General features: G+C 35.5%; 1 protein-coding gene across 1 annotated transcript in view; it reads left to right on the plus strand.

Moving 5' to 3' along the window:
* The window catches only part of LOC110032439 (serine/threonine-protein kinase ATM), a 214,268-nt gene that overhangs the window by 122,201 nt on the left and 70,718 nt on the right, over positions 1–21,349 (plus strand). The window contains exon 46 of the mRNA XM_020736078.1: positions 14,109–14,156. Coding sequence (XP_020591737.1) covers positions 14,109–14,156 — 48 coding nt within the window. The remainder of the gene's footprint in view (positions 1–14,108; positions 14,157–21,349) is intronic.

A 21,349-nucleotide genomic window follows, 5' to 3' on the forward strand; every position in this document is an offset into this window, starting at 1 on the left:
GAAGAGCGTGGTTGGAGGGAATGTTAGGTGGTGGGGGAGATAGATAGGGGTGCGTTGTTGTCAGAATTGGTTTACGAAGAGCTCAGGTGGAGGTAGATTGTTGTTGTCATGTGCAAAATTAGGGAGTTGGGGTTACAAGCGAGTTGAATGAAGCGGCGCAGGTTCTGCATGTAGTTGCAGAGAACTTTGCGGTGAGCATGAGAATGTAGAGAGCGTGCTTGCCTGCTGGGAGCGGGGAGTAGCTGGGAGCTAGAAGCCGTGTGAGCAAGAGTGAGGTGCGGGCAATGGGTTACTAGTGTTATCGTTTTGCGTGTAGAGTATAAAGTGATAGGGAAGGAGGAGAAGACACATTGCATCTTTGAGACGAGGGTAGATGGAAGAGCTCATGTGAGATCGAAGGCAACATGAGAAGTTAGGGAGTTGGGACGGCGTTAGTTGTTTTAATATTTGGATTCTCCTTTTTTTAATTTTTCTTAATTTTGTTTGGATGGAACTAGCAATAGGGAAATTTTTCGTGCATGTCGTTCACGATAGTAGGAAATCAAGGATTTGATTGTCTAATTGTCGAAAATTGAAATTTTTCTTCATAGTTTGGGGGATTTACATAAGTACTAAATTCTTTTTAATTTTCGTATCTAACACCCAGATCTTTAACTATGCATACATTCCATCCAATTTTATTTATTATTTATTTGTATCATGGGTGAAAAGAGGCCATGATCATCAGCCTTCCTGGCCGCTCCAGTTGCTTCAACTGCTCCCCTGCCGCAGTTGACGGTGAGAGTCAAATTGAGGAGCTTGGTGAAGGTTTTGTGCTGCATGATGTAAGAGGATATGACGACATTGGAGATGCCAACATGGCTATGTAGGCATGAGAATGTAGAGAGCGTGCTTGCATTGTTGTTGTCATGTGCAAAATTAGGGAGTTGGGGTTACAAGTGAGTTGAATGAAGGGGCGCAGGTTCTGCATGTAGTTGCAGAGAACTTTGCGGTGAGCACGAGAATGTAGAGAGCGTGCTTGCCTGCGAGAGTAGGTTGCCTGCTGGGAGCGGGGATTAGCTGGGAGCTAGAAGCCGTGTGAGCAAGAGTGAGGTGCGGGCAATGGGTTACTAGTGTTATCGTTTTGCGTGTAGAGTATAAAGTGATAGGGAAGGAGGAGAAGACACATTGCATCTTTGAGACGAGGGTAGATGGAAGAGCTCATGTGAGATCGAAGGCAACATGAGAAGTTAGGGAGTTGGGACGGCGTTAGTTGTTTTAATATTTGGATTCTCCTTTTTTTAATTTTTCTTAATTTTGTTTGGATGGAACTAGCAATAGGGAAATTTTTCGTGCATGTCGTTCACGAGAGTAGGAAATCAAGGATTTGATTGTCTAATTGTCGAAAATTGAAATTTTTCTTCATAGTTTGGGGGATTTACATAAGTACTAAATTCTTTTTAATTTTCGTATCTAACACCCAGATCTTTAACTATGCATACATTCCATCCAATTTTATTTATTATTTATTTGTATCATGGGTGAAAAGAGGCCATGATCATCAGCCTTCCTGGCCGCTCCAGTTGCTTCAACTGCTCCCCTGCCGCAGTTGACGGTGAGAGTCAAATTGAGGAGCTTGGTGAAGGTTTTGTGCTGCATGAAGCAAGAGGATATGACGACATCGGAGATGCCAACATGGCTATGTAGACGACGTACGAATTCATTGTCGGGAAGAAACCTTAGAGGTTAGGAAGAGGGAGGAGGTTTGGAAGAACAAGGCGAGTTTGTTTGCAGAAAATATATAGGAATGGTGAAGCACATTCAGATGAATATCTCTATAGCCGTTTACTCACTGCAGCATAAACTGGAGTTTTGGAGGTGTTTGTACATTGTGATTCTGAAAGTTTGGAGTTTTGGAGGTCTTTATACGTCGCGATTCTGTTGCCCACTTTAATGAGCTTTAGCTTTAGCTTCGGTTCTTTGGCGATGTTTCCGGCGATTTTTAATGGGGAGTGATAGAGATGATTAACGGAAAAAAAATGTGTTTTATATGCAATGCTAAATATTTGGGTGTTAGATATGAAAATAAAAATGAATTAGGTGGTGTGCATGTCAATTCCCCTAATAATAAATTGCTTTTTGCACCTCCTAAAAATCATATTTTCTTTATAAAAATCCATAGTTTTTTTTCGATAATTTTGATATATTGACGCGCATGACAATTTTCAAACATACAATATTTATTTAAGTAGTTTATAGTTAAATAAATGCTTGAATGGGTGGATTTAATTTAATGGTCAGAGATTTAAATAAGTTACTTTAATCATTCAATATATAGTAGAGTCAAACATAGGTTTTAGGTTATAAAATGTATTAGCTTGAGCTTAAAGTAGATGGTGGGGAAATGATGATGAACCTGCCAAAATTTCATTATCCTGTCTTCTTTGATTATTGTGGTCTCTGATCTGCTTAGTCAGAGGAGGTAGTTGACCCAACCTGATTGAAAAATTTTAGTCAACAATCATGGGTTACATTGTTCAAGCGACTCTTGCAGATCTTGAGTGGATGCTTGTATAAGGGCCAAATTTAAGTCGATCCTAGTTGGCATAATGTTTTGTGTCAATCAAGCCTTCCTTTATAGTTCACGATTCAAAGGCTAAAAATCTTTGGGGAATATAAAGCTGCAACCGTGAGCATTAATTTAGTGTAATTTGTTGACAAACCACTCTGTTAGGAGGTTATGAGTTGTAAATATTTTTTGTTGAGTTGGGTCAAATCATGTAGACAGATGACTCGAGTCATATCTTTATTGATGTGAGATTATTTGAGTGTAAATGTAGTGATAAACTCGATATGACTTGTTCTTTGTGAGTTAAAATTAATCAAAAGTTCGTCACCCTTAACAAATTCTTGTGGAGCGTAGATGTAAGTTTTCATGTCTTTATGTGACCTATTTTAATTTGAATAATCCGATTGATCTTTTTTATGCCTTTAAGTGATTGATTTTAATCTTGAAGGTTTTGGATTGTAATTTTGATAACTTGATTTGAAATTTGATTTAAAATTGACCAATTCGGTTAAGATTTTCAGTCAATACGGTCATCATCGGAGATTTGAACATTTGAAAGTAATTATATGTACAATTCATTTGAAAATTGTCAATTTAGTTTCTTTAAGTTATTTGTTTTGTCAACTCTAGTCGTTATGAGGAGCATTGTACTCGATGATTTAGATTTATAAATTTTATGCTTGTTATTTGAACTTTTTTGAGGACTTGACTTGTCAACACCTGTCCTTAAAAGTAGAAAAATCGAACTAATTGAATGGGACTTATAACCTTGTCCGATAGACATGGCGGCTCAATATAGTTTGATTATATTAGATTTTATTTATTTGGAAATACGAGGTTCTTTCAACTACAACAACAACAGCAACAACAAAGCTTTGCTCCCACTACATGGGGTCGGCTACATGAATCTTTTTTTTCCATGGCGTCCTATTTAGTGTGATATTTTCATTTAGTTCTAGTAAATTAATATTATTTTTTATACAATAAGCCCAAGTCTTCTTAGGTTTACCTCTGCCTTTCTTAACACAAGTCGAATCGAAAACATCTACTCTCCTAATCGGATCATCAGATGATCGACGTTTAATGTGACCAAACCATCTATGACGACTTTCTCTAATTTTGTTCTTCACAGGTGCTACACCAATTCTATCACAGATATATTCTTTTCGCATTTTCTTTCTAAGTGTAAAGCCACTCTTCGACCTAATCATTCTCATCTCGGCAACACTTAACTTATTATTATGCTTCTCTTTTAAAGGCCAACATTCAGCGCCATAGAGCATTGCATGTCTCACCACCGTGAATCCGAATCATTCCTCGATTTCAACCAACCAACTTGAATACTACTAATAACATCCCCATCTACATCACCATCTCTTTGAACAACAGACCCAAGATATCTAAATCGTTCACATCTTTTAATAATTTGATCACCCAAAGTCACACTTCTGTCACTAGAGCTACTACTACTTAACTTACCTTCCATGTATTTAGTTTTAGTTTTACTTAATTGAAGGCCTTTAGACTCCAATGTAAACCTTCATAATTCAAGTTTTTCTTGGGTTTTTTCTCTCTTTTTATCCTTGAGAAGAATATCATTAGCAAAAAATATACACCAAGGTACATCCTTCTGTAGATGTCCTGTAAGACCATCCATAACTAAAGCAAAAAGATATGGGCTTAAAGCCGATCCCTAATGTAATCCAATAGAAATAGGAAAATATTTGGTCAATCCTCCTTCAGTTTGAACACAAGTAACAACTCTAGTATACATATCTTTAATGACTTGAATATAAGTCATATCAACACCTTTCTTCTCGAGAACTCTCCAAAGGATATCTATTGGAACCCTATCGTAAGATTTTTCTAAATTAATAAAAATCAAATGTAGATTCTCCTTATTATCTCTGAACTTCTCCATCAAATTTCTCAATAAATGTATAGCTTTCATAGTAGACCTGTCCGACATAAATCCAAATTGATTATGAGAAATCTTTGTAATGCGTTTTAATCTATTTTCAATTACCCTCTCCCATAATTTTAAAGTATGACACATCAACTTAATTCCTCTATAATTTACACACATTTGTGCATCCCATTATTCTTAAAAATGGGACCAAAATACTCTTCCTCCACTCCTCAGGCATCTTTTTAGTTTTTAAAATAATATTAAAGAGTTTAGTAAGCCAAGAAACTCTCAAATCTCCTAAATATTTCCACACTTCAATTGGGATATCATCAGGTCCTACAGACTTTCCACCCTTGGGTTTCTTTAAAGTCTCATCAACTTTTTTTACTAATGCGACGGTAAAAATGAAACATTTTATTATTATTCACGATATTAAGATCACTAAGGTCGGTATTAAGATCACTAAGGTCGGAGGTCGGTCATATTTTCAGAAACTTCATTAAAAAGTTTATCAAAATAAGTCACCCACCTATAAGATCGCAAAGGTCGATCGAGGGTTCTTTCATTTTAAAATAAGCATATATTATTTTAGAAATTTTTTGTACGCTTTTTAGAAAAATAATTATTTGAGTGTAAGTTTAACTTTAACCCGCACAGCATTTTTAAGATTGTTCAGGTTTCAAAATACTCAATTTGGTGGAGAGTATGTGAGTTTTTAAAATTAATTTTAAGCTAGTCTACACATCTTTCTCAAATTATCTATTAAATTATTTAGGATTTTATTCAGTGCATATGCCTGTTTTTAAAATTAATTTTAAACTAGGGTGCCGCCCAACATTCTTTAGATTATCTTTTAAATCATTTAACACTTTAGTTGAAGCACTTGTGGGCGGCATTTAAATTTAAACGTTGGACACTTTAGAAATTTATGCATGCTTTTTAAATTGATTTGTACACTTTTTAGAGCAATATACTTTGAAATATTTTTATATTAGTATGCGCAGCACTCTCAAGGAAAATGAGTTTGATTGCTTAACATGATCATCGGAGCCCATCCTAACTTTTAAACCTGAAATATTTGAATAGTTTAAAATTTTATAAGCTATAGGCGTTGGTGCGATCTTTAAAATTTAAAATTTTATATGAAATTTACATCAAGCCTCACATGCAATATTTTAAAATTATGCTTATTTGACTTGTTTTTGTAAAGATCATAATATATTTATAACTTAAGAGTATCCAACATATTATTAATATAAGCGTTAAAGCTTTCACACTTATTCCAAAATATTTCATTTGATTTAAGAAATAACTATGATGTTTGTATAAATGTTGAAAATTTTCAGAACCATAAATATTTGCAGAAATATTGTGATCTTGGTTTTCACAAAGTTTTATTTGAATTTTAAAAATGCTCACCTCGTGCTCGCAAGTAGATTTATTGTGAATTATGTGGCGAATTTTGAGATATTCTTAACATTTTCCATCCAAGCCTTTTAGTCATCATGTGTTAAAATCTCAATTGCTTATGCATTATTAACTTTTCATGTGTTAAAATCTCAAATTTAGAAATTTTAAATATAATGGTTAATATAAAAATTCACTTAAATGCCTTATTTTTAATCATGAGTTCGCTATTGAGCCTGTTTTGGATCAAATCATGTGTTCAATTAGTATCATTAAAATTGAAAATTATTTTTAATTATTACTATTTTTCCATTCGTCACATTGTTAAATCTAATTAGGCCACATTTTAAAGTCAGTTGTAAGTCCAATTCATAGAAAATTTTGACGGCCTCCCGCCATACATCCGGTTTCGGGGGCATTAGAGAGAGTGCCTATCGTTTCCACCAGTCTGTAAGATGCATTTGGTTAGTGTCATCAGACATTGTGGTCAAGAAAAGTGTCTTTTAACTAACCAGTTTATAAGTCACATTTGAGTCCTCTATTATCTTATAGAAAATTAGCATAGGCATAAATTTTTTCGTCTGGTTGGAACAACCTCAATGACCACTTTAATTTTTCCTCCATTTTATAACTTTGAGTGCGAGGTGGCTGCGTCCAATATAGTAAGGCCCACAATTTAGCATTCCCTTTTCTTGCCTCTTCACTTCATATGCATCAAAATCATCTTTTAAAGATCGTCATTGGCCTTTTTTTCATTCCATGTTGCACGTTGACGTCTTTATTTTTGAGGTAAGTTCATGAAATTTTTGCCATAACAAATATCTTTCTTTTTCTCCATCAAAACTTAGTTTATCCTCTCTTTAATGCAATCTTTCTTTTTCATGTTCATTTCAAGTAGTTGTTGAAACTTTTGCTTTGACTACTCTTGGCTCGTTGACCTCTTTGGCGTGCGGTTCAGGCAAGTAGTGAATGGAAGGACATAAATATGGTAGTTTCTGAGGTCTTTGTGTCCAGTAATTCCATGGCTATTTTTTGTGCTAGCCCTAGTCGCGAGTCTATATCTAGTGATGTAGGTGAACAAAGATATTGGAGAATTCAATGAGATATTTTGGCGTCGACTTTAGCTCGAGTGGATTAATATAGGGAGACTTGCGTGCGAACTTGAAAGAAAGAGTACACTTTGGTGCATCTAAGTGTGTGATGGGAAGGAGTTGGCTTGATGTAGAAATATAAAGGAAGATGGTGCGAAAGGAGAGAAAGATGGGAGTTTTGAAGGTCAGTATAGGCAGTGACCGCTTCATTGCCTTCCCTGCCAACCTTAGGCTGTGTTTGGTGCAACGTTTTAGTCGCGACACATTTGGGTGTTGTAGTTCTCGTTGTATGTTTAAAATGGCGCAAGTGCATTTCATTAAAAGCACCCGATAATTTCATATGCAGCCCGAGCTTCACGTTTCTGGCTTATTCGATTCGCTAGTACCCCCATGCCTCCCCTCCGCCTTAACCTCGCGTTCTTTGCTCCCTTCGGGCTGCCTAGGGTTTTCTCCTATCTTCCTTTTGTTCGTCTTCGACACATGTGATGAGAGAAACCTGACTTGGAGAATTCCTTTCATGTCCTTCTTCCGGTATCTTCTACCTTTCTATTCTCGACTGTTTTGCTCTGTTAGCTATGTGGTTTGCACAAAAACCCATTTGTTTTGGGATAATTACATACAAGTTACCAAAAACATTTCTTTTTTTCTATTTTCTAGTGGCTTTGCTCAGTTTGGTTTGTAATTTACATTTTTAGTTTCGTTTTGGGATTATCGGTTTCTTTATGGCTATGTTCTGAACGGTTTGTGGTTTGCGCTTTCATCTTTCGTTTTGGGATATTTACATACCTAACACTAAGTTTTTGTGATTTTGCTCTGCTGGCTTTGCTCTGTTCAGTTGTTTGTTTTTTGGGATTTTCAGTGAGAATTTTGAAGAATGGATGAATGTTTGTGCTGGATTTGTTAAGGACATTGTTCCGGGTGCTGTGTATAATTTGAGTATGGGTTAGGATTTTATCATGCATTTTGATATTTGAGAGAGAATTTGAAAAATTTATGAAAGCTGGAGCTGTATTTGTTAATAGCAATGTTTTGGGAGTTGTTTATGTTTTGAATATGGCTTGGGATTTATGATGAATTTTGTCTTGGCAGTGAGAATTATAAAAATGGATGAATGATGGTGTTATATTTGTTAATAGCATGTGTATGTTTTGATAAAACTTATAATGTAGATGTTTGTCGCCTATGAAGGACATGATGGTCTGTTGTCATGGCTTTAGATTACTTGCGGTTCTAGCCTTGGAATACTGTTGTTATGGTCCTTGATTTCTCATGTTGCTATGGGCTTTGAATTACCTTTCCTCTTTATGGTTTGTATATTACCTACTTTCTTCAGGGGAGTTGGATTGTGAAGTAATGTCTTTGACTATATATATATATATATATATATATATCTTCCTTCCCGCTCTGTTAGGGTTTCGCCCGAAGGCTAAACCCTGGTTTTGATTCCTTCGGTCGGTCGTAAATCTTTTTTCTCGTGCTCGACGAACTTCCCGCACGACGACGAAAAAGCATTTGTCGTCTTCGACAAAGGGCTTCGACGTTGTCCCTTTTCGAGATTTCGAGCTGCGGTTTCAAACTTATCGCACTCGACGACGACGACGAAGACCTCTGTGGTCTTCGACGAAAAGCTTCGGCGCGGTTTCCTCGAGCTGCGGTTCTCTCTGCTTTCCTGTTCGCAGGAGGGCGCGCCTTTTGCTCGCTTCCTACCCAGCAGAAGGTTGTCGTTCGCCTGTCTGCTCTTCTTGCCCGCCAGACTATTTTTCTCCTGTCTTGTGAGGGAGATGACCTCGACGCTCCGTTCCTATGCAAATGCTCTTGCTGACGACTTTCCTGCTCGTGCCCCTGCTCGAGGTTCAGTGCCTAGTTTTGCTATCGGTAAGTCCTTCAATGTTCCAGAATCTTTCCATGAGACTCTTGAAGGTGGAGGTGATCACACATTTATTAAAAATCTTGGAAAAAAATGGGAAGCCTGCACTTATTTTCACAGAGGTTGAAACCGGCACTCTCGCGTCCTCTTAGCGCTTATCTGTAATGGGGAAATTCTTTTATGGTCACCCAAAACTGATGATAATTCGAAAGAAGTTTGATACTATGAAACTATTGGACAGTTGGAACATTGAACTACTTGACGGTAGACATATACTTATTCAGCTATCTCATGATGCCGATTACACTCGCATTTTCTCTCAAAAAACTATCAAGATTGACAATCGTTTTATGAAAATTCTGATGTGGACTGTCGGTTTTGATCCAAAAGTGGAGCCTTCTATCATTCCTGTTTGGATAAAGTTTCTGGGGTTAAAATCACATCTGTTCAACATTGAAATCCTCTACTCTTTAGCATCTGCTTACGGTAAGCCTCTCAAGGTGGATTGTCCTACGTTTGCTGTCCCTAGACCATCCGTGGCTTGTGTGTTAGTTGAGAGAGATATCACTCGACCAACTCCGGATAACATATGGATTGACATTATGCACAACGGGTATTGGCAAAATGTTGAAATGGAACTACATCCTTCTTATTGCTCTCATTGTAGTATGTTTGGCCACAACTCTACTATTTGCTATTGTTTGTATTGTCATCTAAGACCGAATATCGCTAGAGAACAACCACCTACTATTCATGTTGAGAAGATGCAACCCGATCCTCTTCCCAACACCGCAGTTCCTGAAGAACATACTATAGCTACAGATCCAATTGTGCTCATACCACCCATTGTTATTGAAGACTCACTCACATGCCAAGACACACGAGAGTGCTCCTTTGATGCAATAACAGATCAGTTGGTACAACAAGTAGTTGCTCCTAATGTCCAACAATTTGCACATCCCCAGCACACTTTAGACTAAGATCAAGTGAGTCAATCTTCGGAAGAGGAATGACAGGTCTATTCCAGGAGGAAGAAGAAGAATGGAGGCCGATTCCAGCTCGGGAACATATTGGAATTGGTTACTACTGGCAATGGCAATGACAGTCATCTTACCAACTTATTAGCTTGCTCCTTTCCTAGAACCAGAGATAGAGACAAAAACAAATTGGGTTGCTCTCTAGCTACCTGATACTTTGTATTTCTGCATTTTTAGGCTTTTTCTTTATGTCTCTAATGTACTTTTTAGTATTTTCTAGTTGTTGAACCCCTTAGGTTTTTTTGTGAGCAGGGTGTCATGTTTGGGCCTTCAATCACATTGTATCTGTATCTTTCTTTCTAGTTAATATATTAGTTTTTTTGGGCATTCAAAAAAAAAAGTAATTCTTTGACAATGCTTCATTATCTCATGTTGCATTGTGAGGATTCTTGCATAGTGTTTCTTTGACTTGATATTGCTTCTGAGAAATTTGCTTTTTGTCGTTAAGCAAAGAGGATTCTTTAATATTTTACATAAGTTTATTTGAGTGAAATGGATATAAGGTTGCTACATTTTGTCTTTTTATAGGATCATGCTTCTTGGTTCATGATTTAAGTAGTGCATGGTGTGTGTAGGTGTTATGTGTTGTGGTTTGTTGATGGTATGTTGGTGGTGGTTTGTTTGTGTGGTAGATGGGAGTGGTGGTGTGTTGATGGTTTAGTGGTGGTAGTTTTGCAATAATAAGAATATCAATAACAGAAATTATCTGAATAAAAAAAATATCATAGCTAACAATACTTGCTGTGCAGGTGTCGTTCAAGCGAGGCCCACACCGCTCATGGGAGCATTTAGACGAGGTGTATTCCTGGTCTTACCTCGTTCGAACTCACGCAAACAAAGAGTGACAGAGAGTGCAAGAGAGACGGGGAAAGTGAATGCGACAGAGTGAGGTAGAGGAGATGAGCAGGTCCCATGCTACGATCTTTTTCCTCCACTGATTATGATCAAATTGAATGGAAGAAGGCTCGCTCGGGCGGTCTTATCAAGGTAGATAGGTTGGAGGAGCTTGAACAACCCCACCCGAGCAAAGAAGAGGGAGGGAGAGGCATTCGTGTCCAAACCAAGCAAAGAAGTGAAAGGAGAGCTCTTGCGGTTTGTAGGAAGCTTGATTGAGAGTGGGAAGAGGAAGGAGACGACAATTTCTCTTTGTCATGCAACTCACAGAGGAAGGAGGTGGGCTATCTAACTTGTGTGGCTCGCAAACGAAGGAGGAGGAGAAGCATGGGCATGGCGGTTGTTTGAGGCTCGAACGAGAGCTTGGGGAGGAGGAAAGACTCGCGGGTGCTTCGCTTGTGGGAGATTTCAACCTGGCGAGGCTCAGGTTGAAATATTATGTCAAGGAAGAGGGTTAATAAGGTAAGATATTAATCGATGTTAAGTTATTAATTGAATTTAATCGAAATTAAATTTCATAAAATTCTACAAGTTAATATGATTTATTGTTGTTAATAATTTTTGGGTTCTGATGAAGAAGCTAAGGCAAAGAGGAGAATTTCAAGTATAAACTCTAAATTTTACATTTAATTATTTTGCTCATTAATCTGTGTTAAATTACAAAACAAGATTTAAGAAGTCTTATTAATTTTCTTAGAATGTATTTACTTAAATTCTAAATTGTTAGTGTTATGATTAAGAGTAATTTAGAAAAATATTTATTAATTAACAATAACTTATAATTTAATTAGATAAAAAGAGTAAATGAAAATATCTAATTAGTTATGTTAGAATTGATGAAAAGAGGGTCAAAAATTGATTCAAATTAAATAAATATGATGTATTATTAAAAATTAGGTATGCTTAATATATATTGTTATAGGTGCATCCAAGGACCAAACTGACTGAGGAAAAAAGGTTAACAGCCGACATAGATGACGTGGGTAATATGTTCTTACTTAACACTAGTTTTATTGATTTTTTAGCTTTTTTTTTTAATGCAAAAGTCCATGTTTCCTTTAAATGTTAAATGTAAGTTTTTTTTAAATGTTTAATATATTATAAAAATAAATAAAATATGATATATGAATGAATATAGGAGTTACCTCTGGATGATACTAGCAGGAGGATGCATTTCACCAGTACACAAAATGAAAATGATTGCCTACCATAATAGTGGGTTAGAAAATGTTAAACATATATTTTTATTAAGCATACGTTTGGACGGTTACTCTCAATTATGAAAAGTGTAACCTAAATAAAAGAAAGAAATGAAATAGTTTTTTTTACTGCTTTTTTTATTGCAGAATAATTTATTTTTATTGCTCTTTTATGAAAATATTTTAAAATGAAAATTATTGTAATTTAGAAAAATTCACCCAGTGACTAGTTTTTACTCAAATCATCGTCACTAATAATTTTTTTACAACCAGTTGTAGATTATATGGACTCAGAGAGCACGTGTACTGGTGTCGTGGAACGCCTGCTGATAGATATTTTAGTTTAGTTTATTTTCTATCAGAATGTAAATGTTTAAATATGAACAATCTATCGTAAAAATAAGTTTTATGAATTAGAATGTCTCTTTTGTTTTGGATTTTTATTTTTTTGTGATGAAATGAAATTATTAGTTATGTCTCATCTGTTCGATCGTCAGTTCCTACCTTGCTATTTTCAAGCTCACCAGGTTGGGTCGTGACAAGTGTGGTATTAGAGTTCTGTTAAGAGTAGTAATGAAGTGATCTGAAAAGAGCCATTACAGAAATTATTAATATTTATTAGGACAATTAAAAATAAGATAATTAAATGTTTATGTTAATAATTTCAAATTTTGTTATCTCAGGACAATTGATTTTGATTCGAAGAATACAAATGGAAATGATAGAGATGTGAAAGCTGTTTATTATTAGAATCGGGTGCCTTCAGTACTTACTGATCCTCTATCCAGTGGTGCTAGCGTTCTCATGGAGATGTTTACTTTGATGATGGCCGTAGTGAAAATTTATTTAGGGTTCTCAGACCCAGGCAAGTGGTAGTGGAATAACTCAAATGGTTAAATATTTGAAGGTATTTCACGACACAAGAACATCACCATTCTTAAGAGCAAGTCAATTGAGGCGGAGGACTTGTTGAGTGTAGAGAAAATCTCCGTCCAACTGTCAGTTCTCACCTTGTTAATTCCAACCTCACCGGGCTAAGTCGTGGCAAGCTTGTTGGTATGGTAGATGGGAGTGGTGATGGTAGTATATTGATTGTGTGGTGGTGGAGGTTTGTTGGTGTGGTGTTGGTTGTGTGTTGTGTTGGAGGTGATGTTGGTAGTGTATTGCTTATGACGATGTGGTGGTGTTGATGATATGTGGTGGTGGCGGTGTGTTGGTGTAGATGATGCGATGGTGGTGATGTGTTGGTGTTGATGATGAGATGACAGTGGCGTGTGGTATGTGTTGGTTGTGGTATTATTGATATAGTGTTAATAGATTTCAAATGTTTCTTTTCTTTTTCCTTTTGAAGCTTTGTAATTTTGAATGAGACTTTATGTTTTCATGGGATAACCTTATATTATATGCCACACATTTATGTTTGTTTTTTTTTTTCATTCTAATAATCGTTATGGTAAAGACAAGAAATCGGTTTGCCAGCCATATGGGATAAAGAGGTGAATCTAATATTTTGTAATCATTGCAAAATTTTCCTCTATTGTCTGATGCCAGCCCTTGTGGGACCCATTGTTTAGATTAGTTGATATAGAATTAGGGTTATTTTTTCTTCGGAACATTTAATATATTTTTTTCTTTCTGTTAGGGGATTTTTTCTTTGATTATGCAATTTAGAATTTTTTTTTGATTCAATGCTAGAGGAGCGTATCATTTTCCTTGTGCAAGTGATGTTTCTATGGCTAGCTCAAAAAGTCGTGGTGGATCTCCATAGACATCTGATGCCTTGCCAACATCACCACTTACTGTTGTTCTTGCTGTCCTTGCTGCAGTTCCTGCTGTCTTCCCCCTAGAAAGTTGTTGGAAGTTGTTTCCTCTTCCAATATTTAGCAACTCCCCCTCTTCTCTTCTTTTTGATATTCTAACAACGCCTTATAAGAATCTAGAATTGTGTCTTGTGGATTCGAGTTAATGGTTACTTGTGAAAATTTATTAATTTAAAATTTTCTTCTACATAATTGCCCTAGTTTTAATTTTCAAATTATATGAATATTTTTTAAGTTTATGAAAACTGATTTCTTAAACTCCTTTTAGCATGTGTTTTTCTAGAAAATAGCATTTAATCATTATTGACATTCAATGGATTGTTTGTTTTTTTGCAGGTGTATTGGTTGTCACTTGATTATCTTTTGGTGGCTAGAGCTGCAATTGTGAGTATGGTTCTTCTAGTTTTGTAAGACTTACGTGAATGAAAACAAAGTGGAACGTTTTTACCTTCTATGGACAATGTTCTCTCAAAGTTTACTTTTTAAACCATTGCATTTATTTGCGTGAGTTCCAAAAAATAAAGAATTGTTATAACAATTGTTTTTGTGCTCCATGAAAAAGTTAATTAGGAGTAACTTTATTAGAAATTCTTGGAAATCTTCTTTTTTATTAATATATTCCCTAATGTTGTAAGTCTGTTATATCTATCCTCTTTTTAATTCTCAATATTAATTGTTGAGGCCCGAATGAATTGATTATCGGTATAATCGGAACATCAGGAAGTTCTTTCTTCTAACGATGCCTACATGTGAAAATTTTTTTTCTCATTCTTCTTTCTCCATCTTGTTCCTACTATATTATGTGGAAATTCTGCAATCAAGGTTCTTCCATTTCAGTTCTTGACAATCTTCAGTCAGCTCACAGGCCCCTGCCATCTTTTGTCAAAATCAATGCCTGCTAGGTCGTTCTTTGCCTTCTAGATAAGATGCCTCGACAATTGCACCTGACCCAGCTATACTAACTATTGGACTCTATTAATGTTCCATACTTAAAATGATAAAATACAATAAAAATAGAAAATTTCAGTTTTGACCTTTTGTAACAAACACTGTTAAACAAGTAACAAAAGATATACTTGAAGAATCAAAAGAAAAAATTTCTATGAATAAAAATAGTTGATGTTGGAATAATAATGTGCAAAAAAAGATCAAATATAAAAAGTTATGCTATAAAAATTGGTTTAAATGTAAAATCTTAGAGAACTGAGAAAAATATCAAACAGTTCCTAGGGAATCTAAAAGAAAAATCTGTGATGCTAAAAATTTTGCATTTAATGGACTTTATATTAGATTCGATACTAAAGAGGATGAAAAATATATGTATAAACTAACCAAACAAACAAAAAAGAAAAAGTAAAGATTTAATTCAAGTAAAGTGTATTAAAGATGAAAATCAGAATGTTTTTCTTGGAAAAAGATATTTAGCATAGGTGGGTGGGTTTTTTTTGTAAATTTTTTAATGAAGTTTCTGAAAATACAATCGACCTTAGTGATTTTAATATTTTAATAATAATAATACTTTTTATTTTTACCGTTTTATAAGTAAAAAAGAAGTTGAGGAGGCTTTAAAGAAAACCAAGTATGGAAAGTTTGTAGGACCTGAGTAGGACCTGATGATGTCTAGGACCTGATGATGTCCCCAATTGAAGTGTGGAAATATTTAGGAGATTTGGGAGTTTCTTGGCTTACTAAACTCTTTAATATTATTTTAAAAACAAAAAGATTTCTTAGGATTGGATGAAGAGTATTTTGGTTCCCATTTTTAAGAATTAGGGGATGCACAAGAGTGCGCAAATTATATAGAAATTAAGCTGATGTGTCTTAAGCTGATGTGTCATACTTCAAGCTGATGTGTCATACTTCAAAATTATGGGAGGGTAATTGAACATAGGTTAAGACGTATTACAAAGATTTCTCATAATCAATTTGGATTTATGTCGGGCATGTCTACTATGGTAGCTATAAATTTATTGAGAGGTTTGATGGATAAGTTCAGAGAATAAGGAGAACCTACATTTGATTTTTATTGATTTAGAAAATGCTTACGATAAGGTTCCAAGAGATATCCTTTGAAGAGTTCTTGAGAAGAAAGGTGTTGATATGACTTATATTCAAGTCATTAAAGATATGTATACTAGAGCTGTTACTTCTGTTCGAACTGAAGGAGGTTTGACCAATTTTTTTCCTATTTTCGTTGGATTACATCAGAGATCGGCTTTAAGCCCATATCTTTTTGCTTTAGTTGTGGAAGGTCTTACTTGAAATTTACAAAAGGATGTACGTTGGTGTATGCTTTTTGTTGATGATATCCTTCTCGTGGATGAGGCGAGAGACAAAACCTAGGAAAAACTTGAATTATGGAGGTCTACATTGGAGTTTAAAAGCCTTCATTTGAGTCGAACAAAAACTGAGTACCTTGAATGAAATTTTAGTAGTAGTAGCTCTAGTGACAGAAGTGTAATTTTGTGTGATCAAATTATTAAAAAAATTTGAACGATGGTGATATAGATGGGAATGTTAATAGTAGAATTCAAGTTAGTTGGTTGAAGTGGAGGAATGCTTCTGGCCTTTTGTGTGATAGAAAGTACCGTTTAGACTGAAAGAAAAAAATTATAAGACGGTGGTGAGACCTGCAATGCTCTATAGCGCTGAATGTTTGCCTTTAAAAGAGAAGCATTAAGTGTTGCCGAGATGTGACGAGATGTGAATGATTAGGTGGTTTGGGTTGGTGTAGCTTCTGTGACAGAAAAAATTAGAGAAAGTCGTCTTAGATGGTTTGGTCACATTAAACGTAGACCATCAAATGATTCGATTAGTAGAGTAGATGTTTTAGATTCGACTTATGTTAAAAAAACAGAGGTAGACCTAGGAAGACTTGGGCTTATTATATAAAAAGATTTTAATTTATTAGAAATATATGAAAATATGACACTAAATAGGACGCATTGGAGAAAAAGGATTCATGTAGCCGACCCCACGTAGTGGGATTAAGGCTTTGTTTTTGTTGTTGTTGTTGTTGTTGTAAGACCAGTTTGAAATGTATAGTCCATGATGACAACACTTGACGTTGCCCGTTTTATGAAACGGTGTTTTTGTGTGAAAAAATGTCCATATTGCCTCAGAAAAGCATTCATAATTTTTAATTTATCACAAAATTTGAGACAAAAAACTAGAAGTTGTGCCATTTTACATATTAGTTTTTAAATTAATTAAATTGAATTTAAAAAGTAGTATTAAATCAAAACCAAATCTGCATGTATCCCATTGTACCTTTAAATCTTATTGTTGATAGGCATTGCTCTAGTCACGTCTCCTATTTGGACAACATGAAAAAAAAGATCATGCTCCCACTTCTTTGTTGTTGTGTATGCTTCCCGTGGCTCCTCCCCGCCTTGGTCACTTCATCTTTCAATTATACTGAGCATCTTGAACCCATAGAGAATAAACGAGGAAGCCATGACTGGTGCTCATTTTTGAATGCATCAATGTTTCCATTGTGTCAAGGAGAATAGTTTGTGTAACTTGCAGATTTAAGCTAAATTGTCCGCTCCCCTGATTTGGTAATTTTAGATTTATGATGAAGCGAGTGAAAAGCAAGATTTGAGATTCTGCATGATGTAAACATTTTTTTTTGGCAATATCAATTTTAATTCTAACTAAACTTTTTTATTTTAAAAGAAATGTTGGATATAGTATAAACATGTGTAAATGCTTTCATAATTAAATAAAATTATTGTAAAATCAAACATATTTGCCCACATATTTAGTCTGTAGCAAGTTGGTTTTCCTTGGTCAAGTTATGCCTCTGTTGCATCTATAATAACAAGTTAGCCCTTATTAGCCTCCATCTGTTTTGTTTTTTTTTTTCACTTGAATTCTAATCTAAATACTTAGACTTTTTCATTTATATGTTAATTATATCACTAATTTAAGTGGCTTTCCTAAAATACATGTATTATGTTTGTAATTAGAGAAACTTAGTTAAGCTTTCGACTTAGGGTTTAGGATTCTTAAAATTAACACTAATCGATTAAGAAAATAGCTTTTAAATATTAAAATCAATCTTTGTACCTGAATTCTACCCCATAGCAAAGTTCTTTTGCTCATTTGATCTCCCATAGAATTTTAATTTTTTTTTCGATTGAGCAAAATGAATATATCCGTGATAGGGTTGGTGTAGCTCTTGTGACGGACAAAATTAGAGAAAGTCGTCTTAGATGGTTTGGTCAACACATTAAACGTCGACCATCTGATGATCCCATTAGGAGAGTAGATATTTTAGATTTGACTTGTGCTAAGAAAGGCAGAGGCAGACCTAGGAAGACTTGAGCTTATTGTATAAAAAATGATCTTAATTTACTATAACTAAATGAAAATATGACACTAAATAGGACGCAATGGAGAAAAAGGATTCATTTAGCCGACCCCATGCAGTGGGACTAAGGCTTTGTTGTTGTTGTTGTATTTTGATTGAGCCTTCTCGCTAACATCTGTAAAAAAAAATTAATTAAATTATAATTGATTAATTAGTTTTCAAATGTGGTTTATGAAATTTCAATTTACACTATTTAAAATTATTTTTTGTAAAAAATTCTTACCTTAACTTGCAACTCCCTTTTTTCCTTCCCTCCTTGTCCAAATTCTGCGCACGAAGCACAAAAAACTCAGTTGAGCTTTTTCTCATGCAGCAAAACCCCTTCTTCTACTTCCAAATCTCTAAAAGCTTGTGATCGAGCATTATTGAAATCGCAAGGTGTACCCCTTCTTCTGTCACTCGATTAGGGCATGGTTCCCTCGATTGGAGCTTATGAGAGCTACTTGCACGTAAAAAATGTTGTTGTGAGCTCCTTGTGCTCTAATTTTCTTGTTCGTTGTGATTGACTGAGTAGCTCGGCTTGAAGAACCGTTTGCCTTCTCCTCTACTTGCTGCAACTAATAGAGGAATTCAATTTCTCCTTCTCCCTCTTCGTCTTCTGTCCCGACCTCTCTCTCTCTCTCTCTGTGTCGCTTTATGTTGCTTTTTCTGTCTCGTGTGGTGGATACGGATGTGGAGATGAGTATTGATCTTTGTATATCCCACGAGCTGTGGGAGGTCTCCTTGGTCCTCATCTGTGAAGCAAGTGTCGTACCCGTAATTTTTTTTTTATAATTTAGTTCAATTTTTAAATAGGTTATTATTGCAAAAAATGGCATGAATTTAAACTGTCCCACCTTGAGAAGCATGCTGCTTTAATAAAAATTGTGTATCTATTTCTAACATTTCAAGCTTTCTTTCAAAATTTGGCTCGTCAACATATTGTATATATGAGCGGGCTGTTTTCATGATGAGGTGGTCATAAGTATAATTCTCTATATATCAACAATTTATTTTGACAAGACTTGATACCAATGACAACTATTCATCGAACAACGTTAAAATAATTGTGGTCAATGAATGAATAGAACTTCGTCTCATATTCTGATATTGTAAAATTTTTATTACAAAGTACAAATCAGAGACTTGATCACAACATTTGTTTGAAAAAGGATTGTATTTCATTCACACGTGGCCTTCAAAACCCTTTTGAAGAAAACTCACTTCTAAATGAGAACTCTCAGTATCACACATTTACGAAGTATAATCATATGTTTAAACACTCAATGTGAATACAAAGATAAACACCTACAATTCGAGAGGTCGGAAATTTCTCTCTAACCTTACACCTAAAACTGACCACAATAATCTCACTTCTAAATGAGAACTCTCAGTATCACACATTTACGAAGTATAATCATATGTTTAAACACTCAATGTGAATACAAAGATAAACACCTACAATTCGAGAGGTCGGAAATTTCTCTCTAACCTTTCTATATCCCCCCCCCCCCCCCAAAAAAAAACGACACATTCTCTTAAAGGTGGAAAAAAGTTAGAGTGCTTCCGCTCCACCACCACAGCTGTCTGTATTTCTTCATCCTCTACCTCATTTTCATGCACTATGAGAACTTGTAATTTTCAATCCTTACAATGGTGTACTTGAGTTATTTCATTTTGCATTAAGCATAAAAAAGGAAGTGCAATAAGTAGAAAAAACATGTCTTCAAGCATTGTCAATAGAGGCCCTCTCTTCTCGGAGAATGCAAAAGAGTTTAAAATTCAGGCACCAAAGTAAAGTAAAAACTGCGTAAAAGAACTCTTAGGGCCAAAAAAAAAGGAGCGGGGTAAGCTCTGTTGAGCTCCTAAGGAACAACATGAAATTAATCTTGTTTTAAAAAGGTAAGGAAAGCAATTGTGACATTGGTCCGGGTTGTGCATCCAAGTCTTTTGGGCCGCCTTCTTCCTCATGTAGTTGAAGATATTAGTATTGTTGCCTTCCGCAATGAGGCTTTTGGCCTCACACATCCATGGATGAAACATATGTCTAATAGAAAGAATAGCTTGGAGTTCCACAAAACCGTTATCCTAATACTACAATTGATGTTCCATCATAGCGATCTGTTTTCCGGTCTCTTCCCAGAGGACTGCTCGTTGCATCGGCGGTCTTGGATAAATTTGTCATCAAACAAAAAATATTACCCCTTGGCTCATTTCTTTTGAATCTTTGTCTCTCTAAGGCTCTTGACTGGCAATCCCGGTCGTGACCCATTATTTTTGTTCTGTGTCACCTCTTTCTTGACTTCCACTATTTGAGCTTTCAGTATCGTCATGGATGTAGCTGTTTGGTACAACTCTATCTGTGTTCCTTCTGTTGGCCTTCTCCATTTGGTTTTTGTCCTCCATCATGTTGGCTAGCTCCATCATCTCCCTCACTCCCCACAATCTCAATAGTCGAAGTTCTTGTTTGTCGGGCTTTAGTCCCTTCATTCAATTCCCCTCCAATTTTGCTTCAGAAATCCCCTCAATCATCTCGATAAGAGCTCGAATCTCTCCATATATTACATGATAGTCCCCTATTGAGTCAAGGTATAGAAATGCTCGTGTAGGTCTTCTTACCAAATGGCTCGGAAATGTTTCAACTTTCAAGAAACAATTCTTTAATTGCTACAATGAACGGATTAGGTATCTAATCTCTTTCCACTGAAACTAGGTTAGCGCTTTTCCATCCAACCCCGCTGTCATGGGTTTCTCCCCCTCATCTAGAGCATTCACCGCAAATTGGCGCTCCACCCAGTGCACCCACCCAAACACGTCTTCATTTTCGAAGATCGACATCTTCATCTTTTTAAACATATCATCATCACCCCAACTTCCTTTTCCTCCCTATTTTTCAAGGATAAAACTTCCTCTTTCGATCATAGTCAAGCATAAGTGTAGAGGGGGATTTTTTGTTTTTCTAACAAAAGCACATTTGAGCACTCGATGGTACCACAATTAGAGTTCATGAAGTTGGGCAGTGTTTTAGGACCTTCTGCCGAATCCTACAAAAGGATGAATATTGAATACGTGGGAATTACTATAAGAAGTATATTAATTACATGAAGTCGTTCAAGCATAATTATGACGTTGTAGAATAGCATTTATGGCCTCTATCAAAGGTATCATCTAACAAAGAGAGTGGTAAATATGTAGTGATCATTGAAGATTTTATCTCTAAGGA

Source organism: Phalaenopsis equestris, unplaced genomic scaffold (assembly GCF_001263595.1).
Source record: "Phalaenopsis equestris unplaced genomic scaffold, ASM126359v1 Scaffold000940, whole genome shotgun sequence".
Lineage (NCBI taxonomy): Eukaryota > Viridiplantae > Streptophyta > Magnoliopsida > Asparagales > Orchidaceae > Phalaenopsis > Phalaenopsis equestris.